This window comes from Sorex fumeus, unplaced genomic scaffold (genome assembly GCF_029834395.1).
Source record: "Sorex fumeus unplaced genomic scaffold, SorFum_2.1 ptg000019l, whole genome shotgun sequence".
NCBI lineage: Eukaryota > Metazoa > Chordata > Mammalia > Eulipotyphla > Soricidae > Sorex > Sorex fumeus.
In genome coordinates, this window is record NW_026606076.1 from 40,319,530 (window position 1) to 40,333,747 (window position 14,218).

At 59.0% G+C, this 14,218-nt stretch overlaps 1 protein-coding gene across 2 annotated transcripts in view; it reads left to right on the top strand.

Moving 5' to 3' along the window:
* The window catches only part of FAM193B (family with sequence similarity 193 member B), a 30,393-nt gene that overhangs the window by 10,694 nt on the left and 5,481 nt on the right, over nt 1-14,218 (top strand). The window contains exons 2-6 of one of the 2 annotated variants that reach the window (XM_056112830.1): nt 2,730-2,963; nt 3,380-3,629; nt 4,143-4,548; nt 9,346-9,544; nt 10,700-10,939. In XM_056112830.1, the coding sequence (XP_055968805.1) occupies nt 2,730-2,963; nt 3,380-3,629; nt 4,143-4,548; nt 9,346-9,544; nt 10,700-10,939 (1,329 nt within the window). Of the gene's footprint in view, nt 1-2,729; nt 2,964-3,379; nt 3,630-4,142; nt 4,549-9,345; nt 9,545-9,925; nt 10,105-10,699; nt 10,940-14,218 lie in introns of those variants that run through there. The other variant, XM_056112831.1, reaches the window with a different exon arrangement.

Below are 14,218 nucleotides of genomic sequence, written 5' to 3' on the forward strand. Positions count from 1 at the left end.
TGTGGTCCAGAAACAAGCAAAAAGGAGAGTGTGGACCTTTTTTTGGGGGGGGGGTTCAAAAAGTACTTGGCACCCCGGTCTCAGGCCTATAGGGGAACTCATCTGCAGTTTGGGTTTGGTTTTGTTTGGGCCACAGCTGCCAGTGGGCTCTCTCATGGATTACAGGGGATGCTGGGGGATTGAACAGGGGGTGACCGCGTGCAAGGCGAGTGCCCTGCCCACTGGACTGTCGCTCTGCCTCTTGTGTCCAGTTTAGGTGGCGCGAGAGCAGCAGCCAGGGGACCAGGCCAGCCCCTTGTTTTGGCGTCACCAAGCTCAGGGCTTCAGGGCTGGTACCCAGGATGCCAGATGCCAGCTAAACCTCAGAGCATCTTAGCTCTGGCAATGACCCTGCTTCCCTGGCAATGCAGTTACTTCCCAGACCCTCCATGCTGCTTTCTTTGGCTGGAGAGGCGGTGGGTACTGCATGGGCCAAGCCCTCGCGGGCTGAGCTTGTTTATCACGAGGGCTCAGTGAGTCTGGGGAGAAGCCCCCGATTTCAATGGGGGGCAGCTAGGGAAAGCTCATGTCACAGCCCCCCAGGAGCATGGTCTCCCACACAGGAGAGGTGCAAAGGCAGAGGGACAGGGTGGGGAGCTGGTCCAACAGTGCGGGGGGGGCACAGTGACTCACCCCCCCACCACGTTGCCCCGGGGAACTCAGCAAAGCAAATTGAGTGACTTGACCAGCTGAGGCCAGTGCCTTGCAGTATCATAAAGCAGCCAGCAGGGAACAGACCTGGTACTTCCTCTGGTGCCCTGGCGCTCCTTTATCAGGAAGGGACAAAGATGAGCTGGGCTGGAGAGGTGGGACAGCAGGGAGGGCATTTGCCTTGCACATGCTGACCCGGGCTCGATCCCCTATATCCCATAAGGTTCCCTGAGCAACACCAAGGGTAACTCCTGATTCCAGAGCCAGAGCGTCACCGGGTGTGGTCCCCCCTCCACCCAAAACCAAACAAAACTGGAGTAAGCCACTCACCTTGCACTCAGCCGACCCAGCTTCAATTCCTGGCACCCCGTGTAGTCCCCCGAGTGATCTGTGAGCACACAGCCTGGAGTCAGCCCTATGTATCACCAGGTGTGGCCCAAAAACAAAACAGCACAAAAAGAGCTATGATATTACCGATTCCTGGCTGTTATTGACAGCCCTGGGCTAAGGCACTGCCTGTGACATCAGGTGCCAGCTGGGCCTTGCATACCGTGCCCAGCTCCTCACGGGTTTTCAGCAGGGGATCCCCCAGGGGTCATGCTGCAAGGGAAGAGAAGGCCAAGGATGTTGGGCATGAAGGTAAGGGGGGAGGGGGCTTCTATCCATCAGGGGAGGACATCCCCATCCCAACAGGAGAAAACTACATTGTCTCCAATATAGTCCATGTGGTAGATGTTTATACTAATGTTTTTGGTTTTGAGCCACACCCAGCGATGATGCTCCGGGATAACTCCTGGCTCTGTGCTCAGATGTCACTCCTGGCGGGGCTTGGGGCACCTTATGGGATGCCGGGGATTTGAACCAGGATCGGGGCGTCATAGCTGCATGCGAAGCTGGCGCTTCACCTCTTATACTGTCTCTCTGGCCCCTGATCCCTTTTTTTTTAATTAGTTAATTAATTTTTGCCCTGGGGGTGGGGGGAGGGCTGGACCCATACCTGCCTGTGCTCAGGGATAACTCCTGGCTCTGTATTCAGCTGTCGCGTCTGGCAGGACGCAGGGGACCCTCTGGGATGCCGGGGTTCAGACTCGGGGTCTGCTGCATGTGAAGCAAGCATCTTACCCGCCGGCCTCTCTCCCAGTCCCTGAGCCCTGATTTTGAGCCCCCTCCCGCTGCTGTTCCTGCTCGGTACAGATATTGGGGATTATTCCACAGACACGGTGTTGGGCTGCGTGCTTGGTTACGTCTCAGGCTCACGGGGAAAACCATTGCCTCTTGCATGTTCTCGGTCAGACCTACAAAGCCATGTCCATTGCACGTCACTGGCCCTATTGAGTTCCAGGGGAAATGAGATTCAGGCATACCTCTTCCGGGGCCAGAACAATAGTACAGCAGGGAGGACGCGTGCCTTGCATACAGCCGACATAGGTTCAATCCCCAGCATCCCAAATGCTCAGCAGTGCACCCTGAGCACAGAGCCAGGAGTAAGCCCTGAGCCCCACTGAGCGTGGCCCAAAAACAAAGGATTTGTGGGTTGAGGGCTGGAGCAATAGCACAGTGGGTAGGGCATTTGCTTTGCTCGCGGCTGACCTGGGTTCGATTCCCAGCATCCCATATGGTCCCCTGAGCACTGCCAGGGGTAATTCCTGAGTGCAGAGCCAGGAGAAACCCCTGTGCATTGCCGGGTGTGACCCAAAAAAGCAAAAAAAAAGAAAAAAGAATTTGTGGGTTGGGGACATCAGGTACCGAAGGCCTGGCTGACTGGCTGTCTAGCTCTGTCACTAGCTTTCTAACCGGGCGACTGAACTTTGCAAAATCTTCTGCCAAAAAAACAGGGCATGGGGCGGGGATCGAGATAGGAGCCTCAATTATTGAGGATGGAATTGCTGGCCGTTCACTTCCCCTTAGCCTCCCTCCTCCACCTCCCCCCAGTCATGAAGCGCCAGTGGGAGTCGTGAGGTCAGCAGCATCGAGGCTGTACCCCCAGCCACCTCCCAGGAACCCCCCTTCTATCCCCCCCGCCTCTCTGGGTCATGCAGGTTCCTGGCCCCGCAACGCAGACGTGCTGTTTGCTGTGCCACCGCGCTCGGCGCGGCTGGGAAGAGAACCCCGGGCAGAACGGGCTGGTGCTGCAGGGGGAGAAGCTGCCCTCCGACTTCATGCCCAAGCTGGTCAAGAACCTCCTGGGTGAGATGCCGCTGTGGGTGTGTCCGAGCTGCCGCCGGGTCATGGAGGAGGAAGAGAAGCAGACGGGCCGCGAGCATGCGCTGGCGGTAGGTGCCCACTGCAGAGCTTGGCAGGGGTCCCCACCCAGGAGTGTCCCCATTTCCCCCAACCCACCCCACCCCCCCGCCCTTGCTCTCGGATGGCCGTCATGGCTCGGAGTACTTTGGGGACAGCTACAAGGTTCTGACATCTGAACAAACATTCTGGGGGCCCCTTGAGCTATAGTACCACCACCCCTGCTATCCCGGTTTCCAAGCAGCTGGACCCCTCCCCCCCAAGTCTTTCCCACTCCATCTTTACTCTCCTCTCCTCTTCCGGAGCCCCTCAACTCTGCCGGGAAGCCCCTGCCCACCCCCAAGCAGTAGATGCGAATGCTTCGGCTCTGGTGCTGATACTGTATCTCCCTCGTGTCTGCCCTTGACCTCGCCTGTCCTTGACCGGGACCTTTTCTCCCCATCACCAGATCTCCCTGTCCCACACATCCTGCAAGTCGCAGTCCTGTGGCGTCGACTCTCACTCCTCATCCTCGTCTTCCTCGTCCTCCTCCTCATCGTCTTCATCCTCGTCTTCGTCGTCCTCCTGCCACGGGAACTCAGGCGACTGGGATCCCAGCTCCTTCCTGTCTGCGCACAAGCTCTCGGGCCTCTGGAACTCCCCGCATCCCAGCGGGGTGGCGCCGGGCACGTTGCTCGGGAGCCCACCCCCCAGCCCCGGTGAGTGCCCCCCGGCGTCTGAGTGCCCCTGAGTAGAACCCATTATCCATTAGGGGGATGATGGCAAGGGTCGCCCTGAGAGGGTCTCCAGCCCATCCAGGGCCCTTTGGAAGAAAAGTGGCTCCGGGAGTCTGTCTTGACTTGGATCCAGTGACCCCTGCCACACTGGCCCGCACCCCAGTGGCCACGGTTTTCTGGGCCTCCTTTTCCCCCAATAAAGGGGCAGATGCCGGGGTGAGGACCCCCTGGTGCAAACCCCAGAAATTAACAGGGGGGTGTGGCTGTCAGCGCAGCCCCATCCCCTGGGAGGCGGGCCCCGCAGATTGGCAGGTGATTGGCCAATCGTGCTTGCTCACGCTGCCACTTGGACCCGCCCCCACGGAATGCCCCGCCTTGAAGTGGGAGTGAGAATCCTGACCTGGGGCTGCGCCCTGGACCGCCTCCCGGAGGTGTTCCGAGGCCGGGCAAACACCACCCTGACCCCCTCTCTCCCCCACCCCCGCCCGCCCGCAGGTGAGGGGCTCCCCCTCTCGGAGCATCACAGGAGCTCAGACCTCACTGCTCCGCCCAACAGCCCCACCGGCCACCATCCCCCGCCGGCGTCGCTCATCCCGCCACACCCCAGCGCCTTCGGCTCCCCGCCGCACCCCTACCTTCTGCCTGCCACCCCAGCACCGCCTTTCCCCGCCCTCGCCTCCGAGTGCCCTGTCGTTGCTGCCGCCGCTGCTGCCGCCGCCGCCGCTGCCACCGCCACCCCGCACCCCTCCGGGGCATGCCAGAACCCCCACCTGCCTTCCACCAGCATGCCGCTCCTGAAGATGCCTCCGCCTTTCTCGGGGTGCACCCACCCCTGCAGCGGGCACTGTAGTGGGGCGCTCCTGCCACCCCCGGCCTCCCAGCAGCTTCCTGCCACCCACAGGTAAGCATGACTGACCTGAATTGGACCTTGGAAACCTGAACCCCGCTGGGCCCACTAGCCCCACTTCCTCTCCCACCCCACCCCCAATACACACGCCCCCACCCCACGCTGTGTTTTTTCACATCACCCATGATCAAGGAAATTCCTTCTGGCAATTCAGAAATGTACAAACAGGGGCCGGGGCAATAGCACAGCAGGTGCCCGGGTTTGATTCCCAGCATCCCATGGGGTCCCCCAAGCACTGCCAGGAGTGATTCCTGAGTGCATGAGGCAGGAGTAACCCCTGTGCACCGCCGGCTGTGACCCAAAAAGAAAAAAGAGGGCTGGAGAGATAGCACAGCGGGTAGGGCGTTTGCCTTGCACACGGCCGACCCGGGTTCGATTCCCAGCATCCCATATGGTCCCCTGAGCACCGCCAGGAGTGATTCCTGAGTGCAGAACCAGGAGTAACCCCTGTGCATCGCTGGATGTGACCCAAAAAGGAAAAAAAAGAAAAAGAAATGTACAAACAGGGGCGGGAGCCATAGTGAAGCAGGATGGGCACTTGCCTTGCACACCACCAAGGCCAGCCTGGGTTTGATTACCAGCACCCCATAGGGTCCCCCCCAAGCATTGCCAGGAATAATCCCACTGAGCGCAGAGCCAGGAGGAAGTACCAGTGCTGCTGGGTGTGGCCCCTAACTCCATCCCCCCACACACACCCAGCCAAAAAAAAAAGTAGAAATAAGGGAGGGAAAATGCCTTCACAAACTCAAGAAAAACTTTTTCCTCAGGTCAGGAGGTAGTACAGAAGTTAGGACAAGCGCCTGGCAGCTACTCTGTTCCTAGTACCGCATATTCATGCCGCCCCCACCCCTGCCCTGCCCCGCCCCCCAGCCAGCATCTCCAGGTGTAGCCCTGGAGGCCTCCAGCAGGGTCGAGGGGGGCCCAGGTGTCTCCACCACTGCAGGGCCCAAGCTACATCATGTGCTCCCGAGAATCACTGGTGGAACCCCTCTCAACCCTCTTAAGTAACCACTTGGGAGGCACCCTCACCCCTCAAAAAAGAAAAAAAGAGAAAAGTCAAAGGTGGGCTGGAGCGATAGTACAGCAGGAGGGTGTTTGCCGTGCATGTGGCTGACCCTGGCTGACTTCTTGGCATCCCATAGGGACCGCTAAGTACCACCTGGTGTAATTCCTGAGTGCAGAGCTAGGAGTCAGCTCTGAGCATCACCATGACCACTCCCTCCTCCCCCCACAAAAAAAAAAAAATGTAAAAAGTGAAGCTCTCGGGGGCTGGAGTGATAGCACAGCAGGTAGAGCGTTTGCCTTGCACACAGCCAACCCAGGTTCGATTCCCAGCATCCCATATGGTCCCCTGTGCTACCGCCAGGAGCAAGTAATTCCTGAGTGCAGAGCCAGGAGCAACCCCTGTGCATCACCAGGTGTGACCCAAAATGCCCAAAAAAAAAAAGTGAGCTTTTTCCCTGAGGGTTCTGTGTATAAATAACATAATTAGACATGGGGAAGATAGATAGCTCAGGGGGCTGGAGGCCCAGGTTTAATCCCCTACATCATGGGGTCCGTAGCACTGAGCAGGGAGTGGCTTCCCACCCACCCCCCAAAAAAAAATTTTAATGAGGTCTCTGTTTATACATGCTCTAGTGGACTTGTTTCTTAGCATGTGTGAGGTTCTGTTAAAATTAAAAACTCAGTTAAAATTCTCCCAAGTGGGGCCAGAGCTATAGGACAGCAGATAAGGCATCTGCCTTGCATGCAGCTGACCTGGGTTCGATCCCTGTCATTCCACATGGTCTCCCCCCAAGCCTGCCAGGAGTAAGTCCTGAGTGCAGAGCCAGGAAAAACCCCTGAGCATCGCCGGGTATGACCCAAAAACCAAAAAAATAAAATTCTCCTAAGCGGGGGAGGGTTGAGAGAAAGTCCATCAAGTAAGGCGCGACACCCAACCCAGGTTCAGTTCCCACACCCCATATGGTCTCCCCTCAAGCCCCGCCAGGAGTGATCAGGCCCAAAACAAGAATAAATATTTCCAAGGGGGCAGAGAGGTAGAACAGGGATTGCCTCGAAAGTAGCAGAACCCAGTTCAATCCCTGGCATACACACACACAGGGTTCTCCCACGTACTGCCAGGGATGACCCCTAAGCACAGAGTTCGGAATAGCCCTGAGTGTATCCTACAAATACAACACAAAATAAAATTCCAAAGCATTTTGGAAGAAGGCTTTGGAAGGAGGCAGAGCCAGGAGTGAGCCCTGAGCACTATGGCCATGGCCCTAAAATAGTCTATGATTCAGGGATGTATCTTGAATATAGCACGTTTGCCTTGCATGTAACCAACCCGGGTTCAATCCCTGGGATCCCGTAGGGTCCCCTGAGTGTGATACCTGACTGTAGAGCTGGGAGGAAGCCCTCGGTACTTCCAGGTGTGGCCCAAACCCCACTTCCAAAATAAAATAAAGGGCTAGAGCGATAGTTCAGCATTCACCTTGCATGCGACCAACCGGGTTTAATCCCTGGCATCCATATGGTCCCCTGAGCACCACCAAGACTGATTCCTGCGGGCAGAGCCAGGACTGGGCCCTGAGCATTCCCGGGTGTAAGTCAAAAATAATAATAATAAAATTCTACCTCCACCTCCCTGTTACAACCATTGTTGAAGTTTCTCCCAGGAGGTGTTGGTGAGTAGTTGCCTGCATGGTTTCCCAGCACTGCTTGCCCTTAGCATTCTCAGGCGCTGGACTTCTGACCACTCAGCTTGAAAAACCAGAGAATGTTCTCGAACATTCACTTGACCTTTCTCCAGCTGCCAGCCTGGGTCATTCCAAAACATATGACATCATCACGTCTCTAAAGGGTGATATCTTGGAGACTGGAGAGACAGCCCAGCTAGCAGGGCAGTGGCCTTGCATGTGGCCTATGTAAATTAATCCCTTGTACCACAAATGGATCCACCAGACGCCACCAGGCTTGATCCCTCAGTGCAGAGCCAGAAGTAAGCCCTGAGCATTGCCAGGTATGCGCCCCACCCCCTCTCCCTCCCTTCAAAAAAAAAAAGGAAAATGAAAGCTAGATTCCTTGGGGACCAGAGAGATAGATAGTGGGGTGTTTACCTTGCATGCAGAAGATCCAGGTTCGCTCCCTGGTACCGCATGAGCACAGAGCCAGGAGTAGGACTGGAGCACCATCAGATGTGCTCAAAAAAGAGAGAGAGAGAGGGTGACCAGAGCAATAGTACAGAAGGTAAGGTGTTTGCCTTGCACATGGCTGACCCAGGTTCAGTCCCTGGTATCCCATGGGGTCCACTGAGCACCAGCAGGAGAGATTCCTGAGTGCAGAGCCCAGAGTAACCCCTGAGCACTGCTGGGTGTGGCCCAAAAACAAGGGGGAAAAAAGTAGAAAGATGTCTCTGTACTATCAGAGAATACAGCAGGGAGCTTGCTTGTCTGGATTTGGCTGGCCTGGGTTCGATCCCTGTCATCCCATATGGTCCCCTCAAGCCCTACCAGGAGTGAGCCCTGAGCACCACCCAGTATGTCCCCATACAACAAAAAAAGAAAGAAGGAAAGAAAGAAGAATGCCCTGCCACAGAGGTGGGGTGGGGGTGGGTGGGAGGGTTACTGGGATCATTGCTGGTGGAGGGATGGGTACTCGATCATTGTATAACTGAAACCCAAGCATGAAAGTTTGTAAGTCTACAACTGTACCTCATGGTGTTTCACTAATAAAAATTTAAAAAAAGAAGAAAAGAAAGAAGGAAGTCTTGGCCTGGCTTAGTAGCAGTGCACGTTATCTGCCCAGTGTTCCTCCTGAGCACTGCCAAACCAAATGCTGCTTTCCCAAAAAAAGGCTTAAAGTGAACTTCCTATTTGGAATTTTCTCCTTGGAATAGATCCTTCAAAATGGAGAGGAAAAAACTAAGGCTCAGCAAAAGGTTGGACTTTTGGCTTTTGTTAGTTAAGAAAAATTCTCATCCCACATTTAAAAAATGGATTCAGGGCTGCAGAGACAGACTGAGGGGTGCTAAGGCACATGAGGCTGTGTGGGTGACCCCCGACTCATATCCCTGGCATGGCAGATCGTACCCTGCACACCGCCAGGGCTCACTCCAGAAGCCCCCTGTCCACAGCCTTATCCGGGGTCCCACCTCTTGTCTCAAGAGGACATTGCCTGTTTGCTAGCGAAGCAAACTCAGACCTGTTTTGCCCCTGCCCTGGGCTAAACCCTCATTGGAAATTATTGAAATAGTTTGAGAGGGGCTGAGCGATAGTACAGCGGGAAAGAGCCTGGCCTTGCAAGCAGCTGACCCCGGTTCGATCCCTGCACCCCACAGGGTCCCCGGAGCACCACCAGGAGTCAGCCCTGAGCGTTGGGAGGCATGGCCCCAAAACAGAACAAAGTACCTAACTGGGAGGGGCAACGGTGTGCCTCCCATTGGTTAGAGACCAGAGGCAGAAGCCTTATGGGCCGGCCCCTGGCACTGCCATCTCTGTGAGAGTCCAGCGAGAGGGCGTTCCAGGGAGCCATCAGCCACAAAGGCCTGCACAGGCACCTACTGTGGGCTGCACCCCAGGCCTCCCGAGAGGAAGTGATGTGATCCCTGCCCTTGAGATCTGCTGTCCGCAGACAGGTGGAAGGTGGACGCTTCTTCCGGGAGGGGACAGGGGTGGCAGGTGGAGACCCTGCAAGACGGAAGTCCTGGCCTACTGTGCTGGGGGGCCCCAACTGCCTTTGGGGGGGGTGCTCATCTTTCTTCATCTTCTCCCCTCCATTCCCCCCCCCCCCCCCCGCAATCCTCAGGGAACCTGGATGCAGGGGCCACAAGTGCGCTCACAGTGGCCTGGCCTGCCAGCTGCCCCAGCCCTGCGAGGCCGATGAGGGCCTGGGCGAGGAGGAAGACAGCAGCTCCGAGCTCAGCTCCTGCACCTCATCCTCCACGCACCAGCGCGACGGCAAGTTCTGTGACTGTTGCTACTGTGAGTTCTTCGGCCACAATGCGGTGAGTGCGTCTTCGCGGGGGCCCCCCCACCCTCCCTGCCGGAAAAGACTGGGGGCCTGGAGGGCGGGGTTGGGGGTGCAGGGAGAGAGAAGGCCCCGAGGGCGGCGGGGGCGCGCCCTGTCCACACGGAGCCCCGCCCCCGGCTCCGGCCAATGGCCAATGGGCACACTGGGCCCCGCGCGGCCGCGCCCCCGTCCCACCCCGCCTGCCTGCCTTGCCTGCGTGCGTGTGTGCGTGCGTGCGGCCTCCGCCCGCTCCTCCCCGGACCCCCGGGACCCCCTCGAGGCCCCGAGCGAGCGCCGGGGCTGCATCTCTCTCTCTCTTTCGTGCTCGCGGCGCTCTGCTCGCAGTTTCTCTGAAGATGGACCTTTTTCTCCTTAGGCCAAAGGCCAGGAAGTGGCAGAGAGGAAAGCTCTGATTCTGATGCCTCATCAGAATGTGTGTAATCGCAGAGAAGTGGAGGCTTGTGCGTGATGAAGGCCGAGCTCGGGCCCCCGGTGGGAGAGAGCCAGCCGGTGGTGTCTGGCCAGGGGGAGGAAGCGGTTCAAAAGGCTCAGAAGGTGAAGAGGAGGGGCCGGAGCGTTAGCACAGCGGGTAGGGCGTCTGCCTTGCACGCGGCCGACCCGGGTTCCATCCCCGGCACCCCACGAGGGTCCCCCCGAGCACCGGCCAGGAGTGACCCCCCTGAGCAACGCCGGGGTGTGACCCCCCCAAAAAAAGAAAGAAACCAGAGCGAAGAGGAAGGGGGCCAGGGTAGCGTAGGCGAGGAGGCGAGGAGAAGGGACGAAGTCCCCTGGGGGCTTGGGGGTTCCCAGCCTGCTCTTAGCAGTGGCCAAGTAAAAGTCAATCAAATCCACAGGGCTCACCACGACTCTGGGACCTGCCCAAGGTCATACAGCTTCAAAGGACGAAGGCCCCGGGCGTGAGCTCCCACGGCCCGCTCGACCCCTACCCCCTTACCCCGCTCCCCACGCGACCCCCCCTACCATCACCACCACACCCCTCGCACCACCCACGCACCCTCCGCCGCCCCGCCTGGGCTCAGGGCCTGGCCGGAGGGGGGCCCCCACCGCCTCTGGTGCCAGCGGGTGGGGTGCTCCGGGCCTGGGAGGGGGGGTGCCCCGGGTCTAACGCCAGCCCCTCGCCCTTCCCCAGCCACCCGCCGCCCCGACGAGCCGGAACTACACCGAGATCCGAGAGAAGCTGCGCTCGCGCCTGACCCGGCGGAAGGAGGAGCCACCCGTGCCAGGGGGCGCCCTGGGTGGGGTCCCTGGGGAACCCGCCGTAGACCACCGCGATGTGGACGAGCTGCTGGAGTTCATCAACAGCACGGCGCCCAAAGCCCCCAACAGCGCCAGGGCCGCCAAGCGCGCCCGGCACAAGCTGAAAAAGAAGGTGTGTGTGGGGGTGGGGGGGCAGCGGTGTGCAGACACACACGCACACACATGCATACACGCATGCATGCATGCATGCACGCACGTGCACTTGCTCCTCCCAGCAACTCCAGGGTCGAAAACCTGTGCTGGTGGCCCAAGCCTTGGCCTCTCCTCTGCTCCAGGAAGGTCCCAATGAGTTGGGGGTGGGGTGGAGGGTCAGGAAGTGGGATGGGGTGGCCTACGATCAGAGGGTCGATGATGAGGCCAGCTGTGGGCATGTGCCAATCGTTTATTTGTTCTACAGATACTTCTGGCATTGGGGGGGCCAAAGGGGGACTGTGGTGGGTCAGTGGAGGTCCCCCAGCTGGAACCCCGTGTCCTGCCCAGGTGCACTGCCGCTGAATGGCTGGGGCTGGGCTGTGGGGTACCGCTTCCCCCCCCAAAGGGGGGGGTCAGGGAAAGCCATGGGCAAGGGCTTTGACCCTGGGGCTGGAGTGATAGCACAGCGGGTAGGGCGTTTGCCTTGCATGTGGCCGACCTGGGTTCGATTCCCAGCATCCTATATGGTCCCCCGAGCACCGCCAGGAGTCATTTCTGTGTGCATGAGCCAGGAGTAATCCCTGAGCATTTCCCGGTGAGACCCAAAAAGAAAAAAAAAAGAATGCAGGTAGGGACGGGAGCGATAGCACAGCAGGTAGGGCGTTTGCCTTGTATGTAGCCAACCCGGGTTTGATTCCCAGGATCCCATAGAGTCCCCCCAGTACCGCCAGGAGTAATTCCTGAGTGCATGTGACCAAAAAAAGGGGGACTTTGACCCAAGTGGGGAGGGGTGTTAAGAATTGTGCTCGGAACTGAACCCCCAGTTGCTCATATAGTGATGCAGGGATGCCAGCCCAGGTGGGCAACTCTCGGGGTTTGTGGGCAGGACAGAGCTGAAGGTCAGAGGCGGCTTCCAGGTGCTCACCGGCGATGTGGGGGATTCTGCCAAGGGAGGAGGGACGGGGGAGGGGGGGCAACTTGACTCCCGGGGGGGGCTGCCTGAGTGCGCCCCAGGTGTTATTCCTGGGCAGCCCTGCCTCCGGGAGAGCCCCAGGGCTTGCCATGGTGTCCCCTGCCGGCTCGTTACCTCCCCACCTGCCTGCCCATCCCAGCTGCGTCCACACTGCGTGCTTCCCGACCCGGGAGCCGCCCACCCCCACCCCCGGGAGACAGCACCCGTGCTGGGCGGGTGGACGGCCCCGGCGCACTGGAGAGCAACACTTGTTCCATGGGGGGAGGGGGGGTTGAGTATAGGCCCCCTCCCCCCCCAAGCCCTAGGACAAAGGTGCGACTCACTTCCCAGCTGGCCTCACACCGTAAGTGGGCAGCCTGTGGTTCCCATGCCCCAGAGTCCCGGCGCCCTCACCTACACCTCCCTCCAGCCCAACCCGGGCCAAGGGCCTACCCCAGTCTGCCACTTTCGCACCCGAGTCCCTCCAAGGTGGGGGCTGGACCGACCGTCCTGTCACTGGCCCCTGGCCCCACCCCGTCCCCCCCAACAAACACAGTACCCCACCTTTACAGCCTTCTGCTAGTCCTCCCAGCCCCTCCCTCACTCGCTGACCCACACAAGTTTCCCACCGCCCTTCTCTCTCCAGCCTCCCCACCTGGGGTCAGTCCACCCCATGCTGGACCCCCCCACCCCACGAAGGGAGGTGGTAGATATCACTCACCTTCTCTCTGGGAGGAAGGGAAACGGGGTGGGGGAGTAGGTGGCACCCCCACCTGCAGCACGGTCATGAGGAAGCACCCCCTTTGCCATCCTCCCCACGTCACACTGATGCCCGCTGGCCTCATCCCCAAAAATCCCCCTTCCTTTCCTGCTGCTCACGTCTCCTGCAGCTGTCAGGGCCCCGCCATTCCCGCAGGGGCCGCACCCAGGGGGAAAACATACACTTGCTTGGTGCCAGGGGCCTCAGGGGGCCTGGGACTTGCGGGGATGAAAGCTGGCTGAGCCTCTCGCCGTATGACCTTGGGCAAATCTCATCACCTCAGCCTCAGTGGCCCCATCTGTGAAATGGGGGGAAGGGTAGCAGCAGGCAGAGGGGTGAGAGGATGCAGAGGATGCTGGGGTTTCTGGGGACTACATCCTGCGGGAGAGGTGGTCAGTGTTGGTTCTGGGGCTCAGTGCATGCACATCACACACACACACACACACACACACACACACACACACACTCCCTGCCCCCTGGCAGAGATCTGCATCTGTGCCCCCTTCACTTCCTCTCGGTCTTTAAAACACTTTCACAGGGGAGCTGGAGTGATACTAGAGCAAGCCAGCATTTCCCTTGATGCTGCTGACCCAGGTTCCATCCAGGCACCCCATAAGGTCCCCCAAGCAGAGCCCTGAGCATTTCTGGGTGTGGCCCCAGACAAAACAAAACCAAGTTATTTTTGGGGGCTTTTTTTGTATTATGTTTTTTTGGGGGGGGAGGGGCTTTCAGGGCAGGAGCCAGTGTATAGTGTTAGGGTGTTTACCTTGCATGAGGAAACCTGGGTTCAGTCCCCAGCACCACATATCGTCCTCTCAGTACTGCCAGGAGGAAGCCCTGAGCACTGCCTGGTGAGGCCCCAAAACTAGCAGAGAAAAAGTCTTCAGGAGCAGGGCCTGAGAGCCGGCTTGCCTTGCACTACACACAGCTCACCCGGCTCATCCTGAGCTCAAACAGGCCTGACCCCGAAACAACTACCCCAAAAAAAAAACCCAGACCGGAGGGATGGTGTATTGGGTGATGCATTTGCCTGGCATGCAGGACTGACCCAGGTTCGATCCCTGCAACCCCACATGCTCCCCCGAGCCCCGCCAGGAGGGTTCCCTGAGCACAGAGCCAGGTGCCCCCAAAATCAAGACGGGGCTCCAAAAAATAGTCCTGCAGCCAGGGACTTGGTCTCAACCCTGGGGTTGCTCCTGCGTAGAGAGCCAGGTCCCACCGCCCCCCGCACCCAAACCCACCCGCCACCTGCACCCCCATATAAGTCCATTGAAAAAGCCTTTGGCGGGGCTGGAGCAATAGCACAGCGGGTAGGGCGTTTGCCTTGCACACAGCCAACCTAGGTTCAATTCCCAGCACCCCTGAGCACCGCCAGTGTCCAAAGCAGTGCTGGTTGGGGTGGCAGGGGCACACGAGAGGTCCTGAGCTCCATCCCCAGCACCAGGAGGGATGGCGGGCGTGGGGGGGGCTTGCTCCCCACCACCGTAGCCCAGGCCCAACCACTAAGCCACACAGTGGGGCCTCCATGAGCATTACGTGGGGCTCTT